General features: G+C 38.3%; 1 protein-coding gene across 18 annotated transcripts in view; it reads right to left on the bottom strand.

The window, feature by feature from the left end:
* Positions 1-22,995, bottom strand: part of Mier1 (MIER1 transcriptional regulator) — a 50,958-nt gene that overhangs the window by 26,236 nt on the left and 1,727 nt on the right. For 3 of the 18 annotated variants that reach the window (XM_075945359.1, XM_075945360.1, XM_075945361.1), the window contains exons 3-5: positions 20,649-20,725; positions 10,699-10,723; positions 6,337-6,482 (exon numbers count right to left, since the gene is read on the bottom strand). In XM_075945359.1, the coding sequence (XP_075801474.1) occupies positions 6,337-6,482; positions 10,699-10,723; positions 20,649-20,708 (231 nt within the window). In that variant the 5' untranslated portion in view covers positions 20,709-20,725. Of the gene's footprint in view, positions 1-6,336; positions 6,483-10,533; positions 10,571-10,698; positions 10,724-18,972; positions 18,992-19,390; positions 19,530-20,648; positions 20,726-22,995 lie in introns of those variants that run through there. The other 15 variants (XM_075945362.1, XM_075945363.1, XM_075945367.1 and 12 more) reach the window with 11 other exon arrangements.

The following is a 22,995-nucleotide window of genomic DNA, read 5'->3' as shown; positions in this document are numbered from 1 at the left end:
GATTTGCTAGGTCTCTGGGTTTAGGTTAACAGGAAACAGGAGTATCTGGCCATAGGTAATGCTCTCATTCCCTTACCTCACAAGAACAAAACTGAGAATGCTCAAAGTGCTGTCTACAATCTCCTTGGTCTGCAACTGGAATACCTCATTAGTACCAGGCAGACATGGATAAAAACATTCAGCTTCCTGTAGCATAATAATAATAATAAAATTATTAATAATAAAAACCCAGAGTCAGATAATCGAGTTCATACTGAAAACCAGAAAAGCAAAGCAGTGAAGTCGCAAGAGAAGTCTCACCTCTACCAAGACTGGGTGACCACAAACTAAACAGACTAAGCATACTAAGCCTCGCTCCTCACATTTTATATTCTCTCTAGTGCCGGAATTAAAGGCATGTGACTCCCTAGTATGGGGATTAAAGGAGTAAGCCACCAAGACCGATTTGTTTCTGCATTGCTCTTGTGTAGCCCAGGGTGGCCTTGAACTCACAGAGATCCATCTGCCGCTGTCTCCCAAATCCTGGGATTAAAGGTGTGTGCCACCACTGCCTGACCGTAGTGGCTTAGCTTTGCCCTTCTGATCTTTAGGCAGGCTTTCTTTATTAAAATCAAAAATGTAATAAATAAAAGTTTCTCAGTTTGTTTCTAGTATTTCATCAGAATCAGCTAAACAAAAATGCAGGGAGTATCTCACATAATGTAGGAATAACATGATGAAAAGTTAATTTGAAAAAAGAAGCCAAATCTTTTTAAAAATCAGAAATTAAAACTGGGCAGTGGTGGAGCACGCCTTTAATCCCAGCACGCGGGAGGCAGAGGTAGGCGGATCTCTGTGAGCTCGAGGCCAGCCTGGTCTACAAGAGTTAGTTCCGGAGAGCTTCAGGGTTGTTCCAAAGAAAAACCCTATCTTGAAAAACCACAATCAGAAATTAAGGTATCATTTGAGTCTCAAATCATAGATATTTTTTCCTGCCCTAAATCACATGCTATGCACAATACTCTGTGAATTCACTATGTTAATTCCAGACACAGTTCTGTCTTTGTACTCTCAGAGATTCTAATGCTATCAACAATAGTGATTTCAGAGAAAAAGACTAAAGGATGATTAAAACTTGGCCAGTAGACATAAGTGAATGAGAGTCTACCCGTCAACTAGTCTAGAGAATTTCTAGTTTCATTAGCAAAGTCTATATTCTACCAGGTATTAAGGGATCATTCAACTAACACTGAAACATCGTACTGAAATAGCTGCATTTTATCCTCCATCTAGGAGTAAGGATATAGAAAAAGGACAGAAGCAAAAGCTATGAGGCATATAGCACATGCTCACAGCTGTGCTGCAGCTTTGAGAACTACAGGAATGATACAACTAAAATTTATATAGTAGTTTAAAATGTGCCAGACATTGTGTCAAGCGCTTGATATTATCTTTGTAAGGATAGAAGTTTAACAATGTTAATCAAGTTATATGCTTATGGAATAGTAAAGTTAAATTAAGAACCCAGGTTACCTAACTCATTAGCTTGCTTATTTAATCACATATACTTTCTTCCTTAAAATCTGACTCAGGTTAAATGGTCACCATCCTGATGCAAGATGAGGTAAGGGCTGAGTAGATAAGACTAAGAGGGATAAGGACAGACACAAGGTGAATAAAAACAGGTACATTATAATGTGCTTTGGGAAGTAAGATGCATAAACACGATAATAAAAAGTGGGGCAATCATATCTGTGTAAGCTAACTGGACATTGGCTGAACTTTAAAAGAGCGGGTTATTTAAAAGACAAACAAGAGCTGGAGAGATGGTTCAGTGGTTAAGAATACTTGCTGTTCTTGCAGAAGAGCAGGATTTGGTTCCCAACACCCACACAGAGGCTCACAACTGTCTGTAACTGCAGTTCCACAGGATCTGACACCCTTTTCTGGCCTCCCTCCACAGATACCAGGCACACATGGTATAAAGACACACATGCAGGCAAAATACCAAGACACAATCAAAAAAAAAAAAAAGAAGACAAACACTGTCTCTGGATTAAAGTCAAAAGAGGAAGATATAAAGTCATCAAACACTGACACACAATAGTATAAAAGAGAGCATCTTCAACAAATTGTGCTGGCAAAACTGGATGTCAATCTGTGGAAGAATGAAAATAGATCCATATCTACCACCATGCACAAAACTCAAGTCCAAATGGATGAAAGACCTCAGTATCAGTCCGAACACACTGAACCTGATAGAAGAGAAAGTGGGAAGTACTCTACAGCACATGGGCACAGGAGACCACTTCCTACGTATAACCCCAGCAGCACAGACACTAAGGGCCTCATTGAATAAATGGGACCTCCTGAGACTGAGAAGCTTCTGTAAAGCAAAGGACACTGTTCACGAAGACACAAAGGCAACCTACTGACTGGGAGAAGATCTTCACCAACCCCGCAACTGACAAAGGTCTGGTCTCCAAAATATATAAAGAACTCAAGAAACTAGACAGTAAAAGGCTAATCAACCCAATTATAAAATGGGGCAGTGAGCTAAACAGAGAATTCTCAACAGAAGAACTTCAAATGGCCAAAAGACACTTAAGGTCATGCTCAACTTCCTTAGCGATCAGGGAAATGCAAATCAAGACAACCTTAAGATACCATCTTACACCTGTCAGAATGGCTAAAATCAAAAACACCAATGATAGCCTTTGCTGGAGAGGTTGTGGAGAAAGGGGTACACTCATCCATTGCTGGTGGGAATGCAAACTTGTGCAACCACTCTGGAAAGCAGTGTGGCGGTTTCTCAGGAAATTCGGGATCAACCTACCCCTGGACCCAGCAATACCACTCTTGGGAATAAACCTAAGAGAGGCCCTATCATACAACAAAAGTATATGCTCAACTATGTTCATAGCAGCATTGTTTGTAATAGCCAGAACCTGGAAACAACCTAGATGCCCTTCTTTCCTTTCCTCTCTCTCATCTCCCCTTCTCTCTCCTCTCATGGTCAGGTCTCTTCTGCTGGCCATGCTCATGTTCAGTCTGAACTCTTCCAGATGCCTCTGGCTGTTCTCTCCCTCATATTTACAATAAAAACTATCTCCTCAACCATACCTAGAAGTGGTCATGTTGTCATTTTTAATCATATATGCTGCAAAACAAAAACAAACAAAAAAACTCAACCCATCATACATTTTTTTTTTCTAGAAAGAGAATTCAGAGAAGTGACAAAAATAAGAAATTGGGAAACAGCTTTTACAAAAAGGTAAGTAAGGGTATGCACTCAAGAGGTCAGTGCAGGCTTTCTCAGGAGCCACCTCAATCCCTAGACCTAGGTTGTAGTGCTTTACTGGAAATGTGTTCAGTGCTTTACAGTGTGTATTAAGAAAAGATATTATTAGTAAGAGTCTTTTTCTTCTACAATGCATTGAAATATATATAGATGTAGTTGATACTAATGTTTCTTCTGAATGCAGTGCTACAACTGTGCCCATGGTTGGTCTTTTGAGTTTTAACAGAGCAATGGAAAAGGGTTAGATTTTAGTACTGGTAATTCACAGCAAACACATAACTTCATAAACTGTGTGCATAACTTTAACATCCTTATTAGTATTCCACAGTAAATTCTAATTAATTCATCTAACTGTATCAAAATATTTAAATGTAAGACTTATATGGGGCTGGAAAGATAGCGCAGTGGTTAAGAGCACTGATGTTCTCCCAAAAAACCCAGGTTCCAGATTCAATTCCCAGCACCCACATGGCTCACAACTGTAAATCCAGTTCTGGGGAAGGGGGGAGGGAAGGGAGAGGGAGAGGGAGAGGGAGAGGGAGAGGGAGAGGGAGAGGGAGGGGAAGGAAGAAGAGAGAGAAAAAAGAATGATAATATGGCAATAGCTGCACATATTAAAGCCCATAGCAATAAAAAGCTTACAATTCTAGTTGAATAAAAGTAAAACTACTTTCAAAGTATTCTAATATTTAAATATTTATCGTTGAGCTAATTCAGTTGATTCTGATATGAAAGAGCTCAGAGGCTAAAATGAAATGCACTTGTTAAATTACAATTACATAAAAACAAACAAGACAGACTTCAGACAATGAAAACTCCAAATAAAAAGCACCACCATGAACTTCACCACCGTCTTGCTCCTTTAAAGCAGATGAGCAATCAGTAAGTTAAACTGGCCTTGGTTCATACCTATAAAGTTTTCAGGATCCAAAAGTTCTAGATATGGAGATACAGAAGCCTAAGACTTTGCTCTATGTGGAAAGTCAGAGGAGATTCTGGGAGGGTATAAGATTGCTTGAGATGAAAACATACAGCATTAGTTACACTATTTTCTTCCTTTCTCTAATCTCTGCAACTTTCAATTACCATTCCCTAAAGAAAAGTAAGCAATGACTGACTAGCTTCTTACTTCAAAAGACTGTTTCTGACCCCAAGTATAACAAGGACTTTTTTTTTAAGGCCGTGAAAACCAAAATACAATATTGCTGCCTAAATAAATTCTTAAAAAAAAAAATCAGTTCTCTGGTCAAAGTTAAAAAAATTTGCTAAGGCACTGTGGATAATGCTAGTTTTAGTAGTTAAGGGATCCCAAATAGGACCCGAGAAATATTGAACTAAATAGTATCAGGGATCTTTTCAAATCCCTAACTAAATTCTGAAACACAGATAATTACTATAAAAGAATAATAACATTTATTTTCTCTATAAACACAGCACTGTGTCTTTCATATTTCCTTTATCATGGAGCTAATTAGGTCATACATGTAAGTTTTATTAGAGAATACTAGATCCCTTTAAGAAATTAATAAATGTTATAGGTATTATTATATATACATATATACAAATGCACATGAACTGTGATAGGGAAATAAAACTAAACCATACCAAATCGGATACAGCATTGTTATTTTTTAAAAACTAATTAGCATATATAAACGGCAACACTAAATCTAGAGAAGGCAGCAGCAAATCCCAGATTGCCAAATACACCTCAAAGCAGGAACAAACTAGCTAATCCAAGAACAAAGGCAGTTGGTAAGGCACAGTGTCTAACAGGCTTTTCGTGGTAAATGGAAAAGGTCCTATCAAGCAGTTGGTCTTGCAGCAAGATTAAAGAGTCTAGATTTCTTTAGGAGTTATATCTGAGGTTGAAATAAAAGGGTTTGGACTTTAGAATGGTCATTATAGATGCTGCATGGGAATATATTAGAAGAAATACAGTAAAACATGAAATGGGGAAACCAATTAGGAAGTGGTCTAATAGTCTAGAATAGAAAAAAATACTTACTGAGGTAGATATGGAACAAGAACTAGTTAAGAGATATTTCAGTGGTGAGCAATAACAGGCTTATGTAGAAACTCAATATTTGTAACACAGTAACACTCTCCCTGGTTCAGACTTAGGCAACAATGTAAATAATTTAAAGTGACAATTTTTATAAACAGAGAAGAAACATGTAAGGAAGGAATATTAAGCATTGTTTTGAGTGTTCACAATTTTAGAGATAGTTGCCAAAATGTTTAAGGAAAATGTCAAGTTGGAGAATGAGATGAAAGAGATCAATCAGAAATATGAACTAAGAAAAACTGAGCAGAGACCATGAAATAGATTAGAACACACAGCTTGGCAGTTTTCAGAGTTGGTAGGCAGGTGGTTCAACCCTGCTTAGTGAAGATACAGACTGGGAGCCCACCTCTGGGAGACTGGCTTTACTCATTAAGTCTAGAGCACATTCTGATGTAGCTGACCTTCATAGTAAGCAAGAACAGAACAGGAGGTCTGGCAGCGATAACCAAGAAGTACAAACACTTAAAAGTTTAGGTAAAGAATGTGCAGAGGACACTGAAGAGAAAACGAGTACAGGGAAAAATAGATTGTGGATCAAGAATGGTAAGCTCTGTTCAATACCAATGAAAAAAGTTCCCAAGAACGAGAAGGATCAATGAGTATAGAAAGGTCAAAGGTAACCCTGATAGCAAGAGGCAGACACAATCTAGAACTTTAATCACAAAGAAAATGATGACATTTAAGACATTCAGGCTTTGAAGAGGATAAATAAAAAAATGCAGTAACTAGGGGGGTAGAGGGGGGGTTTCCCCAAGAGAAAATTTAAAATCCTTTCATGTCTCATTTCTGAAAGATAAGATGCTTTACCAAAAATTACTACTGAATTCCATTATTTTACACAATAATCTGTTTAGCCTCAATTTCAAATGTTATATACCCCACCTATGGTTTGGGTATTTAAATTTTCCAGCATTGACAGAGCACCAAAGTCTCCAGTGTCCCCCTCTCCACATGCTACACCACTTCACCGCTAGTATAGGTCAATTACCCTTGTAAGATCCTCTATTTCAGAACTGAAGTTTGTCTCTCCTTCCATCATTTCTTCTTCTTCTAATGTGCGCTCATCATCAAAATCATGAACCAGCATGTCAGCTGATGGATCAAACTCATGGTCCTCTGATGTTGCTGAGCCTCCTATAAAGAACATTTCCAGACGTATGGTAAACCAAATTAAGTGCATCTTACCAATGTTATTTTAGTATATATGCATTGCTTATTTGAGGCTGAATGTATGTTTAAAAGGACCAGGAAAAAGATAAGACACAATAAATGTTTTGCTTTAGAAAATTACTATCTTTACTCATCCCCACTCCCAAAGCTCTTGCAAGGAACTACTGTTTGCCATGGCTCACTTCTATATGATCAGTTACACTGTGAAACGGGGATAAAATATTTGTAACTTAAAAATTTTGCTGTAATCTTCTGAACAGGAAACTCAAGTTATAAGGAAAAAAAAAAGAGCTCTGTCAAGTAAAAGTGGTCTTTTTTTTGTGGAGGGGGAAAAACAATTTTTAAGCACCCAATTAATGCTTGAGAGTCTCTCTGGTACCTCATAGTCTGAACAGTCATATACCACAGAGTGATTTTTTTAGGTCAATGACAGGCTGTATATATTACAGAGGCTACACCATACAGGCATGTGGTAAGTTTGCAGAGGTATGTTATGTTCTATGATACTTGCTCAGCCACCTGAATTTATCAGAATGTACATTTGCTATTAAACAACACTCGCCCATCTAGTGAAAATATACATGTACTATCGGCACTGCTTTGAAAAAATATTCTAATATTTGAGCAATTATCTTCAACTTATATAGCTAATCTGAAATAGCTCAGGGGTAATAGGAGTAAAATGTATTAAGAAGATATATAAAATTTTTATCAAAGGCAATACAAGAAACTCAAAGGAACTGATGTATCCTAATCAATATTTAGCCTCGGTTGGGGGGATATTACTAGATTCAATAGAGTTACCATCAAACAGACTGCAAAAGCTAGGAATGTGGGTGTTCTGTAGATATTTCCCACGTTTTGATTACTGCCAAACCAACACTTCAGTTTGTAAAAGCACTGCTTACTCATAGACAAGTATGTCATTTAACATTGAAAAAACTACTTAAAAAAAATATCAGTTTATTGTAAGGGTTGCACTAACAATCCCCTTATTTCAAACTATGTAAGAGAATCAGTGGGTAAAATAAAGAAACCAGGGCATACCGATGATTCAGGTTCTTTAGTCAATTCCCACAATATTCAGAAGAATCCCCCTTTTAAATGTATGCCAAATAATAAGCTCGATCATTTGACAAACATTATTTCAATCCTCATGCAGTGGTATGAAGTATTATCACTCCATTAAAAGGGGGAGGGAAGAGAAAGAGTCAAGGCTTAAGGACGTTAAGTACCAGTTCTAAATACAGCAAAGATGGAACGGAGTCCTAGCTGTAATTTCAAATCTTGTGCTCCAAACTTCTTAAAAGTCCTCTAAGTATCTTGTCTCAAAGAACACTTATGGAGAGCCTGAGTTTACTAAAATATGTGCAAGCCCTGATAGGTGGCAAAACACCTGAAAGACAAAATTCTGTTTGAGAAGTATTTAAAAATGATATTAAAGAAATATAAACACCAAATAGAATCTATTTTATACTAGATTTTAGTGAAAATGAGTAATAATTATGCAAGTTTCAAAATGATTTATATAAAAAATAGAAAAGCATCCTGTCTTAATTTTATATAACAGACTATCCTAATTTACTGGTGTTACAGTAGCAGTTGAACTACTGGGCAGGAGGGTTCCCATGAGGACACAGATAAGGACCATTAACTTGGATTTTTAGTTTTATCATCCCTTTAGTTTCCTGAAACTTTTCTTATGAGACACTTAACAGTCAACAGTGAAGGAGTCTCACAAACTATGCTACACTTTTACTGATGTTTGTAGACGGAACGACTCAAAAACATAAACAAATATCCTGTATTACTGGAGCTAGAGAGAGGCCTCAGGGTTAAGAGGACGAGTTACTCTTGCAGAGGAGCTGGGTTCAGTTTCGAACACTCACCTGGTAGCTCCCAACCCCCTTTAACTTAAGCTCTTGGGGATTCTTCTTCTGAGCTCCATAAGCTCCAAGCATGTGTACAGTATATACATACACACAAGCAAAACATCCATACATACAAAAAGATTTTATCACCATTCCTCTCTTTGGACATTATTAAACCTAACATAGTTCTTATTGAGTATAGGTATTGCCAAAAATAATTCTGCTAAATTTTAACCACTTAAACACTTCCAAAATCACTGTACACAGCACCAAATCATGAACGTCATATTACTTACCCGAGATCTTTTAGTTTTTGGCCATCATTTGCAGACAGTTCTACTTGAAGACCTGTCATCTCACTCCCCCAACTACATTAAATGCCAAAGCGTAAAGGAGCTGCTCTTCTAATTCCAACTCCTTTTCCACATATAGACTTGCAATTTCAACTATTTTCTTGCCTTAAACTAGTGTTTGTTTTATATGGGTTCTTACTACCTTATTTGCAAAAGTAGCAAGCAACCATCACATTACTGTCTGCCAGATTGTAGACCCATTATTAGGACCGTTTCCTGGAGGGGAAGCTCAACAACAAGTACATCTTTTTGCTTTGTAAAAGTTAAGTATCTTGCTAGGGAGATAAGATAATCACTACTCTGTCATCTACTTTTGGATCATCTTTTTTAAAGGAACAAAGACAACTTTAGACTATAATGTATCATGTATACCTAGTTAGTCACTTAAAAAACTTCCCTCTCACATATAAGGGTTTCGTACTGTGCCTGCACATTGGATGATGCTGACTGAGTCTGTAGATGAGTCATTTAGCAAAGTTATATGACTATGACTGCTAGCTATGAAGTGCAGCCTTTGACAGTTAAACAGTATTTTTTTACATGAGTCCTTTATCCTTAATTCTATCAACTTTAGTAACTCTCTACAGCTGCATAGCAACAAACGCTCCTTCTGCCACAGGCCCTGATATTTATATACTTATTGATGAATGCCTTGAAAGAAACTCTAAAGCTTAGTGAATGTGCAACCTTACATGCAAAAACACAAGGAATCCATTTTCTTTTTTTCTGCAAATTTATTTCTGAAGTTTTGAAAGAAAAAAAATATTGGAAATATTTCTATACCCTATAAACAATACAGTGATTACACTTTTGTGATTTTATGTAACTGCTAACTCCTACTATCCTGAAATAATTTATAAACCACAAAGTTAAAAGAAAAAAGTTACGGAGACCAATATACTTTGGCATACTGGAAAAAGAAGACAAACTCTCTTTAACTGATAAGAGTAACTGTAAAGTCAATACTCAAGTTATTTAGTACTTTAATCCAATCTCTAGAACAAGTTATGTCCATGGAAAGCTTCCTGGATTATTAAAAAAGACTATTCATGTTAATCACACACACACAAAAAAAAATTTACAATACAAGCTAGGTGGTGGTGACACACGCATTTAACCAGCACTTGGGAAGCAGAAGCAGGTGGATCCCTGACCACCCTGGTCTACAAAGCAAGTCCAAGACATGCAGGGCTGCACAGAGAAACTCTTTCCAGGGAGAAGGGGGTGGGGTGGGGAAGGACCATCCCACAAAAAAATGAAACCCCCCAAAATAAAATTACAATATAAATGGCAATAATTTCAATAAGCAAAATTCAGCAATGTGATGCTAAACTTTGCTAAATATTCAATGTGTGAGATATTTCCAAACAAAACAAACTTTAGAGGATTCCCGAGGAACAAAAAATTATGTGCAGTATTGAAGAAAAAATATAAAAATGCAGGATGAACAGTTAAGAGTATATACAACCTATCCTACTCAAATCAATCTACAAATAAATTCCTTTTGTTTCTGATGCCTACTCCCCTGCTGAATGGTTGGCTTATTTTACTATGTCCTTCACTGGTAAATATATTAACAATTTTTTATCAAATAAAATGTTCTGAGTATCTGTAAGCTTACTCGTTTTCAAAAGCATTATTTCATATACGTTTTCAATTAAATAACAATTTAAAACTGTAAGAAATACATAAAGCAATTGAGAAGAGTAGAAGAGAAACAAGAGGAAATAGGGACAAAGAGGAGAGGAGAAAGAAAGCCCAGACAGTTAGGAAGGACTTGCAGAGCCTCACCTGGGCTTTCAGGGGCAGTCAAACATTTCATCCATTTCTTTTCCCCAGAAAACAGAAGCGTTCAGAAGAAAAGCAAGTCAGATGCCAGTCTAGCTCCTCTAGCATTTATGCCGACTAACAGGACAAACAGTCAAATAGGATTATGAAAGCACAAAAAATACTTACCTGGACTTGAAGACTCAACAGATGGCTAAAGGGAAAAGAAAATAAATTAACATTTTGTGTAATGTACCTTCATAAGCATTTTAAGAAGCATTCAATGACTAGTGACACCAAAAACATACAATAAGTTTTAATGTCTAACACAAAACAAATTTTTTATATAATCTTTCCCTTCTATTATGCTAAAGCCCAAAGAAAAATCTAAAACCTTCTTGGATTTAGAAGCAAAAATAGTAATATGAAATTAATTCTGACTTTAAAAACAAATACAGTCCTTAAAAACCTAGACAAGAGAGGTATAGTTTTAGATCTTAAAATCTCCAGAAATAGTTCTTATCTTACTTATATTGAAATAACCATACACAAAATTTGTTACCAGTGGTTTTTTAAAGCCCCAAAACAAAACAAAAACCAAATTGTGAAACAAGAGATAGAAACAATTACATTCTCCCAACCACAATACTAGGGACTGAACCCAGAGCTTCAAACAAGTACACGCTAGGCAAGTATTCTACCAACAGCTATATCCCCCACCTCACCCTCTAGAAGAACAAGATCTTTCTAAAATCCAGGATCGCTTTGATCTCATCATCTCCTGCCTCAGCATCCCAACTAAGTGCAGAACTTATAGGTATCACTGTACCACTCATTAACAACCATAAATGGAAAAATATAAAGATAAAATTGGTAGCAACTATTTTTACTAATATTGCCACTTGACAGTGTGGTTGTTTTATCTCAATTAAGCTAATTTACAATTATAAAAAGTCATCTTCAAACATAAATTCCTTCTAGACAAATTCAGTAACTTGGGAGAACTTAAAATGCCAGTTCAGCCAGAGCTAACCACGGATGTTCTGAGAAGGAAAAAGTCACTGGCAAAAGAAAAGCATACTCTAAGATTATTTCTCCTGCTAAACACAACAGGGCCAAGAAGTAAGGCAATTAAAAAAAGGGGGGGGATGTGGTTAATTTTCAAAGCCATGGACTCTAAGGCAGATCTCTACGAGGCATTTATATTCCATTTTGAAACCTGCCTACATCATGGTACTGTTCTAAGGGCAGCGTTCCAGATTCCAGTAGTGACCTATGTTGGCTTCCTTTGAAGCACACTTTTTCAGTGGTTCAATTTCTACCTCTAAATTTTAGTAAGAGAACAGTTCATCTCTTCAGCATGGTTTTCTAACAAAACCACCACCACAAAAAAAAAAACAAACAAACAACAACAAACAAAAAACAAACACCAAAAAAACAGAGTCAGGAACACACCATGCAGCCACTGGAGGAGAAAGCCACCCTCGCACCAGTACGGAGGTAAACCACAAGCCTTGTGGTAAAATACAAAATGATAGAAATGGGTTCACTTAAGATATGAGAACTAGCTAGCAACAGCCTAAGTGACTAGCCAAGCAGTGTTTAATACAATTTCTGTGTGATTATTTCAGGTCTGGGCAGCCGGGAACGATCAAGCAGCCTCCAACTACACATAGTATTATCTATTTCCTATACCATACCACCATTATTTTAAAGTTATCATGCTAGAACAGTTAATAGAATTGTTTAGTTGGTTTCTCTGATGAGAAGTTGGACAGTAGGATGCCATGGAAATAATACTACAACCATAAAAAGGGCAGAACACACAGTTCTGACGTGAAATGGGTGTAGGTAGACACTATAGCTATTATCCAGCAAATCACCATTTTAAAACCGTAATTCCAACTGTAAGTCTAACCTTTGGACAATTACATCATTCAATGACTTCATTTGTTGCCAAGTTGATAAGTACTACAGACAAGCTTCATGATACTCCTTTTCCTTTTTAAGTAAATGTCTGAAGCAAATATACATGACATAAACAACAACCACAATTTCTTATGGATTCGGACTCAAAGAGAAACAGTTCCTGAACATAATTGTTTTTTTTTTAACATTACAATGTTTCATAGTCTTCTGATTAAAGAAGAAAAAGTTTTCTGAAAGTTTGTTGGCACACTTTTAATCCTAGTACTCGGGAGGGAGGAAGAGCTGAGGTTGGTCTGGTCTACGGAGTGAGTGCTAGACCAGCCAGAAATACATAGTAAGACCCTGTGTTTAAAAAAGGGGGGAGGGCATCTTTTGATCTGGACATGAACAAGTTTAAAGGCATTAGCTATTATCAATAATAGGATACTGAATATGGAAGCTGTGTACTTCAGTTTATGACAGGCCTTTCACCAGCAGTAAATAACAATACCACACTGATGAGTATTAGCAGCAAATAGTTGCCAGCTTGAAGTTCTAAAAAGGCCCCAAATACCTACTATTCCGTAAGAAGCCTGTGTTTAGAGGACTGGCAGCATTGTTAAGCAGAGGGCACTCCTCTGAACACATTGCTCAATGTTCAAAGAGAGCTAATATTCTGTTAGACATGCTGGGCTAGATGGAAGGTAACATTCACAAGCTGGAGTGGGACAGGACATGCTAAGTATCTATTTTTAGTGGTTTATGTCACAAATAAAATTTTATCAGTTTAGGAGGAAAGGATGAGATTAGTTTATTGTAACTTAATTGCATCCAATCAAATCAAGACTATCCACTGGAAACAAGCATTTTAAAAGTTCTTACTGTGACTACTACTTTTATTCAAATGACAAAAATAAAATTCAAGATCAAGTTGTGTTTATTATCACAATACAGGAGTTTCAATATAGAATGAAAGCATTTTTATAGACACACAAGAACACAATTTCTATTTACAGTGCTACAACTCTCAAATGGAGTTACTTTATTTTAATCATATATGTAGTATCAACACCTACTCTTTGCACTTGTTTCACACAATAGCAAACTCAGGCTGTGCACTGAAAAGTTAGAGGAATAAAATATTCTTAAAATACTCACAGTATTGTTAAAAATATGAATGACTTCAACAATTCAGATCTTTAACCAACATCAACATAGCCTACAATTACACATATAGGTGTATATCAATATGTATGTGTGTTATTTATTATTGTAGCTTGTTTAAAGAGAAGAGTTAGATGGAAATTTTAGAAATGATACATGAGTCTTCCAAGAAACATTAACACCACAAGTCTGTAACATAACGATGAAACAGACTGTATGTTTCAGTTATAAGAAGACTAAGAAACAGAGTTTAATAAAAATAATAACACCTATATTCAGAGAATGAGTCGGTAAGCAGAGGGTTTTCCCATTTTATGGTTTTCTGTATTGCTGGAATTTTCAATTGTTTTCGCATATTACTCATTTTTTAAAGAGAAAATGAGGACCATAGATCTCTTAATTTCTGAAAACAAAGCACTAGTGCTGTTTAAAACTAACACTGGGCAGATAGAGGAAGGCAGATCTGCGGACCAGAGGTCAAGGCCAGCACAGACTGAATTCCAGGACAGCCAGGGCTACACAGAGAAACCCTGTCTTAAAAACCTAAAAAAAAGAAAAAAGAAAAAGAAAACAAAAAACCTAGTGTGTTTTTGGTTTTTTTTACTATTTTTTAATTATAATCTTTAAAAGTTAGTTTAATTTTTGGTCTATACATGTTATGTGGGAGAGAAAACTAACTAGGCAGAAGACAAAGGAAAAAGCAGGCTGAAGTAAACGCAGCTGTTAAACTGCTCCTGTACACCACCATGCTCGACAGCTGGTTAAGTCGCTGCTCTAACCTCAGTGTCTCACTGTCTTCAATTCTTGTTAGCACCTCTCTAAAACAGAAAACCCTAATTTGTGAGAGTTAAGACAAACTCTAGGGGAAAAACAAACAAACAAACTAGAATGCTATTTTTTTCCACAAAAATTAATGTGTCTGAAGCATTAACTAGATCTTCAGTAAAAAGAAATGACTTACCCCCTCAAACCAATTCTATCACCATTTCTTACATGTTGCCATTACTATTCCAGGATGCATATGCATACTGCAGGCATACGGTGTCAAAGGCTCCCCACTCCATCCTCTCCCATACACAAGTGGATCAGTTCAACCCGTCTTTACTCTCAGAAATGCTGTTAGTCTCCAGACTACCTGAGGTTGAAATTAGGAAATTTACTACAGCAGCAATATTTCCAAAGGTAGAATGACATTAATTCTACCAGGAACGCACAAGTCTGGGACTTGACTGAGCTACACAGACTAATTATGTTATGTAGGACAAAGTGCATAAGTGCTGATCAGTTTCATTTTCTCTATGGTGAAAAGCCTTCAATTTCTTTAAGTTCCTTTAAAACCTAGGCTTACTTTCATTACGAATTACCCAAAATGCAGTTAAAAGATAGGTAAGCTTAATATTGTCTTCTGACTTGATTTTTTTTAAAAAAACATGACTATAGGAAAAGGCAAGCTCAATAGACAGAAAGCTGCTTTAGAAACACACACACACACACACACACACACACACACACACACACACACACACACACACACTTTAACAATTACATAGCCATAGAAAAATCCAAGCAACGGTTTAGTCTCTGGTATGAATTCTGGGGCCATTTGTTAATCCTTTAAAAACACGAGATTTGTTCTGAACATCAAGCAAGAAATTTTTACATGGTGATTTATTTCTATGAAGACAGACTATGCTTCACTGGCGGTGTATGCATCTAAATTATATGGGAAATAGATTAGTTTCACCAACATAACTTTAAATGAATTCACATCCGTTATTCCCCCACCTAGGTTATCAAGTGTGTTGACTTAGTCCACACAAAAGAAACATTTCAAGACTTTCATGCAGCACTGGAGTTCCCGACTATTCTGGACAGCTTTGAGAAATAAATAATAAGCAAAGAAAATAAAACTCATCACCACTATAGAGAACTGTTTACAGTTTAAATTCACTGCTGTTAGGAGAAACTAACACTGAAGATAAACAACACAATCCAGTTTCCTTAAAAAACAAACCACAAACCAAAATCCAAGCAATCTCAAATAATGCTAAACAAGGACTATGTTGAGAAATGGATGGATATAATAGTAAATAAATGTATCATTATTACAAATATTTAAACTAATACATTAAGCAAGTCTATTTAAATATTTTGTTATAGAAGAAAGGTTCAGGTAAAAAAAAATAGATCTTATATTGTACGTGGCTGTTTTTTCCCCTTAAGAATCCCTGTATGGTCAGGCAGTGGTGACCTTTAATCCCAACACTTGGGAGGCAGAGACAGACAGATCTCTGTGAGTTTAAGGCCAGTCTGGTCTACAGAGGAAATTCCAGGACAGGCTCCAAAGCTACAGAGAAACCCTGTCTGGAAAAATGGGGGTGTGGGAGTGGAGCCCTGTATGTTTACATACTCTGAAATAAATGACAAAATTCTTTGTTCACAAAGGTCCCTGCACCACATTCCTTATAAAGCCCTAAGGATCAACTAACTATTCCTTCCTCTTATTTTTTCTCTCTCACTGACTTTATAGAACTGTGACTACTCTGTAATTTCCTTCCTTTTCGCCTAACAGGAGAGCCTCCTTTAGTAAGCCCATGTAAGGAATCATAAGAAATGATAAGCACTGGGAGATACTATCGAAAAGAACGAAGAAGGAGAACATATACTAATCCTTCTGTGTACACGAAATACAGTTTCACGTGTCCACAACTGAAGAACCACTAAACATATACTTTCTATTATAAACTCAAGAGATGGCCAGATCAGTATATTAAAACCCCAACTATTACATATTACAATTGCATTTAATGCCACTTACAGTTACAAATCAAGTATTTTTCTGGAAAAAATGTCAAGATCATTCCCTGAAATAGGAAAGAACAACGTAAATCTACAAGCAGAATGCTTAAATTTCTGTGTGGAGCTAGCTTCAATTCCCCCATAGTTACCAAGTCAATGCATACTGTTCTCAGTTTTTCTTATTCAAAAGCACTGTAGTTCAGAATGCAATTTCTTTACAGCATACATCATTAAAAAAAAAAAAACCCTATTAAGTCTATACAGAAGTAAAAACATTTTTAACCAAACTTCTTTTCCAAAATTAACTGCTCTTTAAAAAATAAACCCCAATTATTAAAAAATTAAGACAAGGAAAATTATAAGTTTGTTACTTCACCTATTTTGGGATATTTTCAGTGACACATAAAGTTCCTACATTCCTCTAAGTTCATGAGACTCTTGGGTTCTATCCTACACAGCAAAGCAAAGAGAACCTATAAACACTCAAAGACTATAACAGATATTCCAGTTCACTAAACAAATGCATCAAGAACAAAAGTCAAGTTCTAGAAATTAAACCATTCATGTGTTCCTGCAAATCCTAAGAATTCCATCTCCACAGAATGAAATACCTAAGAATGGCTTCAAGTAGAAAACAAGAAATAGCCAGTTTCAGCACACCTCTCCCTTTCATTTCTAAAACAAAAAGTGCTAATGTGCCGGGTGGTGGTGGCGCACGCCTTTAATCCCAGCACTAGGGAGGTAGAGGCAGGCGGATCTCTGTGAGTTCAAGACCAGCCTGGTCTACAAGAGCAAGCGCCGGGACAGGAACCAAAAAGCTATGGAGAAACCCTGCCTCGAGGGGGAAAAAAAAAAAAGCTAATGTAACAAAATAACGTTCTCGCTGTGCAGGAAGTCAACTGACGCTTCAGTATTTTTGTACACAAAGCTACTTTCAATAGCTTGCTGTGGGATAGGACTACACAACAACATAAACTTTGGGCCACAGTACAGCAGTGTGTTCCTGCTGTGCAGACTAGTGGGTTTTCAGCAGAGGGAATCCAGGGACCGTCATCTTGACAAGATGCTTGACAATCCAGCTACATAGAGTCAGACCCCACCAGGACGGAAGTCCAGGAACACTCAGGCTAGTGGATCAAACCCAGGAACATTTAAGTGAAATAAAATTACTGTGGTCACTAAATTCATGTTTTGCAATCCTTTAACTATGAACAGGTAAAAAGAAAACAGACATAATGCATTCTTGCTGTAAGTCAGTAAAATTAAGTATTTTCAATAAGGGCAGCAAGCAGTCCTACTACTGTAAAAAATCTCTTTCAGCCAGGTGACGAGGCACGCCCTTTTAGAGGTAGGTGGATTTCTGTGAGTTCGAGGTCAGCCTGGTCTACTGAGTGAATTCCAGGACAGACAGGGCTGTTACACAGAGAGAAACCCTGTCTCGAAAAACAAACAAACAAACAAACAAAAATTTCTTCTTTCTTCATAAAGGCAATTCTATAATAGAAGCACAAGTTAACACCCTAAAAATGATTCCAGGAAGGTTGACTGGTACAGGAAAGGTCTACCATCTTATGTTTCTCTATTTTAAGATTTAAGGATATTATGTATTAACAAAAGTAATCACTAGCCACTTCATTTAGCAAATGAAGGAGTTGAACACTGAGAGCTAAGTGGCAAATAAAATCACTTACTTCCTAAAGCTATTTTTTAATGCCTTTGACATAAAAATATGGAAATGTTTGGCACTTGTTTCGCCTTATTAATCAAGTAATTACCCGATTTGCTTCAATAGAGATCCAAAAAAGACCAACAATAACAATGTGAACAAATAATAACGACATTCACAGATAAAAATTAAAAAAGGCAAACTAGACACCGGATGTGCCGGGTGGTGGTGGCGCACGCCTTTAATCCCAGCACTCGGGAGGTAGAGGCAAGGCGGATCTCTGTGAGTTCGAGACCAGCCTGGTCTACAAGAGCAAGCGCCGGGACAGGAACCAAAAAGCTACGGAGAAACCCTATCTCGAAAAAAAAAAAAAGCTAATGTAACAAAATAACGTTCTCGCTGTGCAGGAAGTCAACTGACGCTTCAGTATTTTCAGCTTAAAACCAGACACGATGTTAAAATTTCCTATAGTACATTCGAAGGCCTAATTACTCCTAAACAAACTTGTTTGCCTACCAATCTGAGTGCGAACCAGGAACTTGTTTACTAGAAATGAAGCGAAGGCTTGGAAGGGATGTGGCTCCTCAGTGGTAGAGCGTTTGCTTGCTTGTCTGCTTTGCTCAAGACCCTTGGGTTCTATCCTATAGCAAATCGGGGGGGGGGGGGGGGCGACAAGAGAAACAAGAAAAGCTTCTTCCAAGGAAAGAAAAATGATGGGAAAATAAATAATAGGCAGTTTTGAAACTTTGATTTGGAAGTTTTTTTTTCTTTTCCTTAAAAAACAAAACCAAAAACAAAACCAAACAGCCCCTTCAGTTGGGTGGAAAAGAAACCTGGGGGTTCTGCCCCCCCCCGGGGTTCTGCCCCCCTCCTCCCCCCCAGTTTGAATCAGCATAGGGCCTACGGGGTTAAATTCTCCTGCTCACCTATGCTACGTTAACCAAAGGCAGTGGGTCAGCTTGCTCTCCCCCCACACAGACCGCAGGTCAGCAGCGCGGGCCGACAGGCGGGCGGGAGGGCGCAGCGCCGTCTAGGCTCGGAGGGAAGAAAGTTCGCGGGAGCAGGCTGTAGTCCGCGGGCCGCGCGGGCGGGCGGGCCGGCGAAGTTGCGCCACGGGCGGCTTCCGGACGGGCGCCCTCGCCCGCTCCTCACGCAGCAGCAGCCTCCCGACTGCCCCAAGTCCGACGGAGCGTCTCCGCCCAACTAAGTTCCGCGGAGCCCAGGCGGGAGGCCCGGCCGGACAACAGGTGGGCAGCGGCGCCACAGGCCCGGCCCGGGCAGGCCCGCGCCTCCCGCCCGCAGCCCTCCGCCGAGACCCCGCCGGGGAGGGGCGCTCGTTCTTACCTCCGCCATGTTGGCCGCGCCACCGGGTCACATCGCCGCGGCGGGTCGCGGCCAGAACCCGGATGTGCGCCTGGGCCGCGGGGCTCCCGCCGCTGTCTCCGCCGCCGCCTCGGCGGGAACGCGCAGGAGCCGCCCGAGCGCGCCACCACACCCCGCTCCGCCCCCTCGCGGCGCCCCGCTCGGCGGGACGGGAGGGGAGAGGCCGGCGGACGCGCGCCAAGCAGGGAGCGCGCGGCCCCGCGGCTGCCGTCCCCAGGGAGCGCGCGAGAGGCGGGCCCGAGAGCCGCCACTCCGTACTGGGGCAGAGCGCGAGAGGTCCGGGAGAGGGCCCCGCCGGGCACTCTTGCAGTACGCGAAAAATACCTCCTATTCTACACGTCGGTCACTTCCGAAGTGTGTTAGCTAGAAAACATTTGTTCCCGGACACAACAGCAGTGTCACGAAGCGCGCTCTGACAAATACTTCCCTTGGTGATTCCCGACAAGAAAAGCCCTGCTGCCCAAACTGGCAGAATGCAAAGATGAAGAGCAGAGGTAAAGTATGCATCCTCCAACCTCACATTTTCCTCACTTTTTGCGATGCTACAGCAACACAGGTCTGCATCAGACGAATTTTTGCACAACTACACTAAAGTTTCAAATGTAATGAAAAGCTGCTCTTCGAAGGCTATGTCTATTTGACTGCATGGAGACACAACCTAATTACTTGCAATACCTAAAATACCTGCAAGCAAAAAGTTTGTTTTAATGAACTGGCCTAGGGTTGCTAACCGGCCTTGTGCTCCACACTGATAATGGCCAGGGCCAATGATTTATTCCAATTTCCTAAAGTAAATGCTGACTAAAATAGTTTTATGGCTGATATTAAAATGGGCAGTAAGATATTTTACTAAACCAGAAGTTTAAAAAGTTTTTTCAGAAGGCCAGCTTTTTTCATACACAATTAAGGATTCTTAATGAAGCTTCAAAATGACTACCCAAATCAGTTAAATGATACTCATTACCTCTAAGTAATACACCATGATTAACAATACATGTGTACACACATAACTTTCTTAAGCTTCATACTTAAAATGCAATATAGGGATGCTGATTTCTTAAATTATTTCTATTTCCTTAAAATTCTAGATTCCACCAAGTCTTGTCCCATTTCTAAACACTGTCCATGAACCTGCAAGTCTTAAGCCCAATAACAATTTGTGCATGAATCAACTGTATTTACAGGTATATGAAGTAGCTGCTAAGTGAAAGGACATTACCTTGTAATTTGACAGGAAAAGAATCCAGAGACAGTCTGTAAACCAATTAAACATAAACATCTGATGCACATTTTCTACTGAAAGAAAAGCAAGGGAAAGAAGAGAAAGGAAAACTTTAAGGTTCCCAAATCTACAAACAATTCTTACCATTAACTGCACTGTACAGTGATTTCACTTTATTATAAAGATCATAAGCTTCCTCCCCCCACAAATTCCTGGAGGGAAATAAATATTTTAGCAAGGTAATTATATACATGTGTATATATGTATACATAGTTTTATTAAATTCTTTGAACTTTTTTAAAATGTCAGTTCCTATCCAAATAGTTCTCACTAATGAAAACCGCTAAAGGCAAAGAACAATGAACATGTGTGGGCCAGTGGTGGGCACAGGTAAAAAGAATAAAGGTCTTAGAGGTGGCTATACCACGGTGATAAAGGAGGACTGTGCACTAAAATATGACAGCTAATACACATGGATTTTGGCTGGCCACTAAAAGGAAAACTGGACTATTGTTGATATTTAGTACAAAGGCATAACTTGCTTAGTTCATTGAGTCTTTGACTCTTCAGTTAAAATATCAAACAACAAAAATCTGAATGGTGGTAAAGAACAGACTCAGATTCCTTAAGCTATGGAGCGAGTCCTCAAAGTCAGAAAATCAACTCTGCAACATTCTGAATAGGCACTTATCTTACTGTTAGTTGCCTTTAAGTTAACTGATATTGCCAATCAATATTATTAACTTTAAATTATCTTTTTTTGCAGCTTGGTATATCTTTATTATGGTAACATTAAATGGAAACATTTCATACAAAACACCAGGGGGAAAATCACTTTAAAAATTCTAAATAGTTAAAACTAAGTTTGAAGGTAGATAGTAACACAGCCTCTACTATAGATAAGAAATGACATTATCTTTTGTGGGGGAAATTCCCTCTACAAATTTCCTCTTGCAAATTGGAGTGTGGTGTTTTCTAGACATTCTGGAGAAAAGGAGAAATGTCTCTAATACCATAGGTAGTACACAACACATTACCACTGCAAGCGGTACCCTTGCATTTCCTCCTGTTGACAATCCCATTGTTCCCAGCCTCAGGTACCACCTTCAGGAAAGCTACATCTTTCTGGAGACACTGACTGACTCCTCTGGTGTCAGAGGTAGGAGAACTCACTACAGATATCTTCCTGTTGCATGGGCCTTATCTTCCTTGCCTAAGGTAGAATCTGCCAGGGAGTTCCTCGTTCCACACTTCTCTGCCTGTGTTTACAGACTTTCAGAAGTTCACTGTACCTCTTGAAGAGGTTGCTCCTCTGCAGAAACAGTTCAAATGCTTGGCTGATTCTTCCCTGTCTGAAAGGCCAGAAGCTGCTCCCTCGCTATCACCCATCACCCCTAGTTCTTCAGCACTCTATAACCCCCCCCCCAAAAAAAACCTCTTCTTTGTACTCAAATGCAAACCCTCAATTTATACTTGGGCTAACAAAAACATGTATTTGAGAGCAGGACACGGCAGAGTAAAATGAGTAAGAAAATTCACCAATAACCTGATCAAAATCATTAGAATTTATTAATGTGACATCCAAAATGGTAACTGTTAGAAATCTAAATTAAACTGCTTAATGTAAAAATAATGTAGCTGATTCCAACTCTAATGCAAAGTTTTTGTATTCTGTCTCAAAACAAACAAAAACCACCATATAAGGCCTAAATCAACCTAAAGAGTCTCCTTCATTTGATGAAAATTAACTTGAATTTTTATCACATTAAGCTACTCACAACTATTCTATCCGGTAACATCTCTTTTTAATGCCAATTTCTGAATTCTCCATGCAAAAGTTAAATGAGGGTTAGGGATATAGCTCAGTGGTAAAATACTTGCCTAGCATGTGAGGACCTGGGTTCAAGCTCAAAATTTTTAAGATAAAGTTATAAACAACAATAGTAGCTGTGAGAGGCATATGTAGGAATGCATGCATGTTGCACCGGCATGCATGGTTTCACAAACACGCACACACTCTCCAGAGATATTTAGTTGCTAATAAATATACTTAGGTTCGTAATTATACTTCAATCAGCCCCTCAATCAACAAAATCTACTTTGACAACTTACATTTACCTAAGATTGTATAACCTTGTTTTCAGCACCAACACCTGACTCAAAAACTAGTATTATTTCTGCTATGTAGGCACATCTGTCTTTGCAATTCAAAAAGTAACTCTCAGAGCACACTCAGAAAATATCTGCAACAATTCTGACTGAGACAGATGACCATAGCATAACCTACGATCTTAAAATGTTCAAAGTCCACGAGTCCTCTTTGGAGACTATTTCCTAAACTATT

The sequence above is a fragment of the Microtus pennsylvanicus genome, chromosome 13 (genome assembly GCF_037038515.1).
Source record: "Microtus pennsylvanicus isolate mMicPen1 chromosome 13, mMicPen1.hap1, whole genome shotgun sequence".
Taxonomy (NCBI): domain Eukaryota; kingdom Metazoa; phylum Chordata; class Mammalia; order Rodentia; family Cricetidae; genus Microtus; species Microtus pennsylvanicus.
This window is presented reverse-complemented; position numbering and strand designations above follow the sequence as displayed.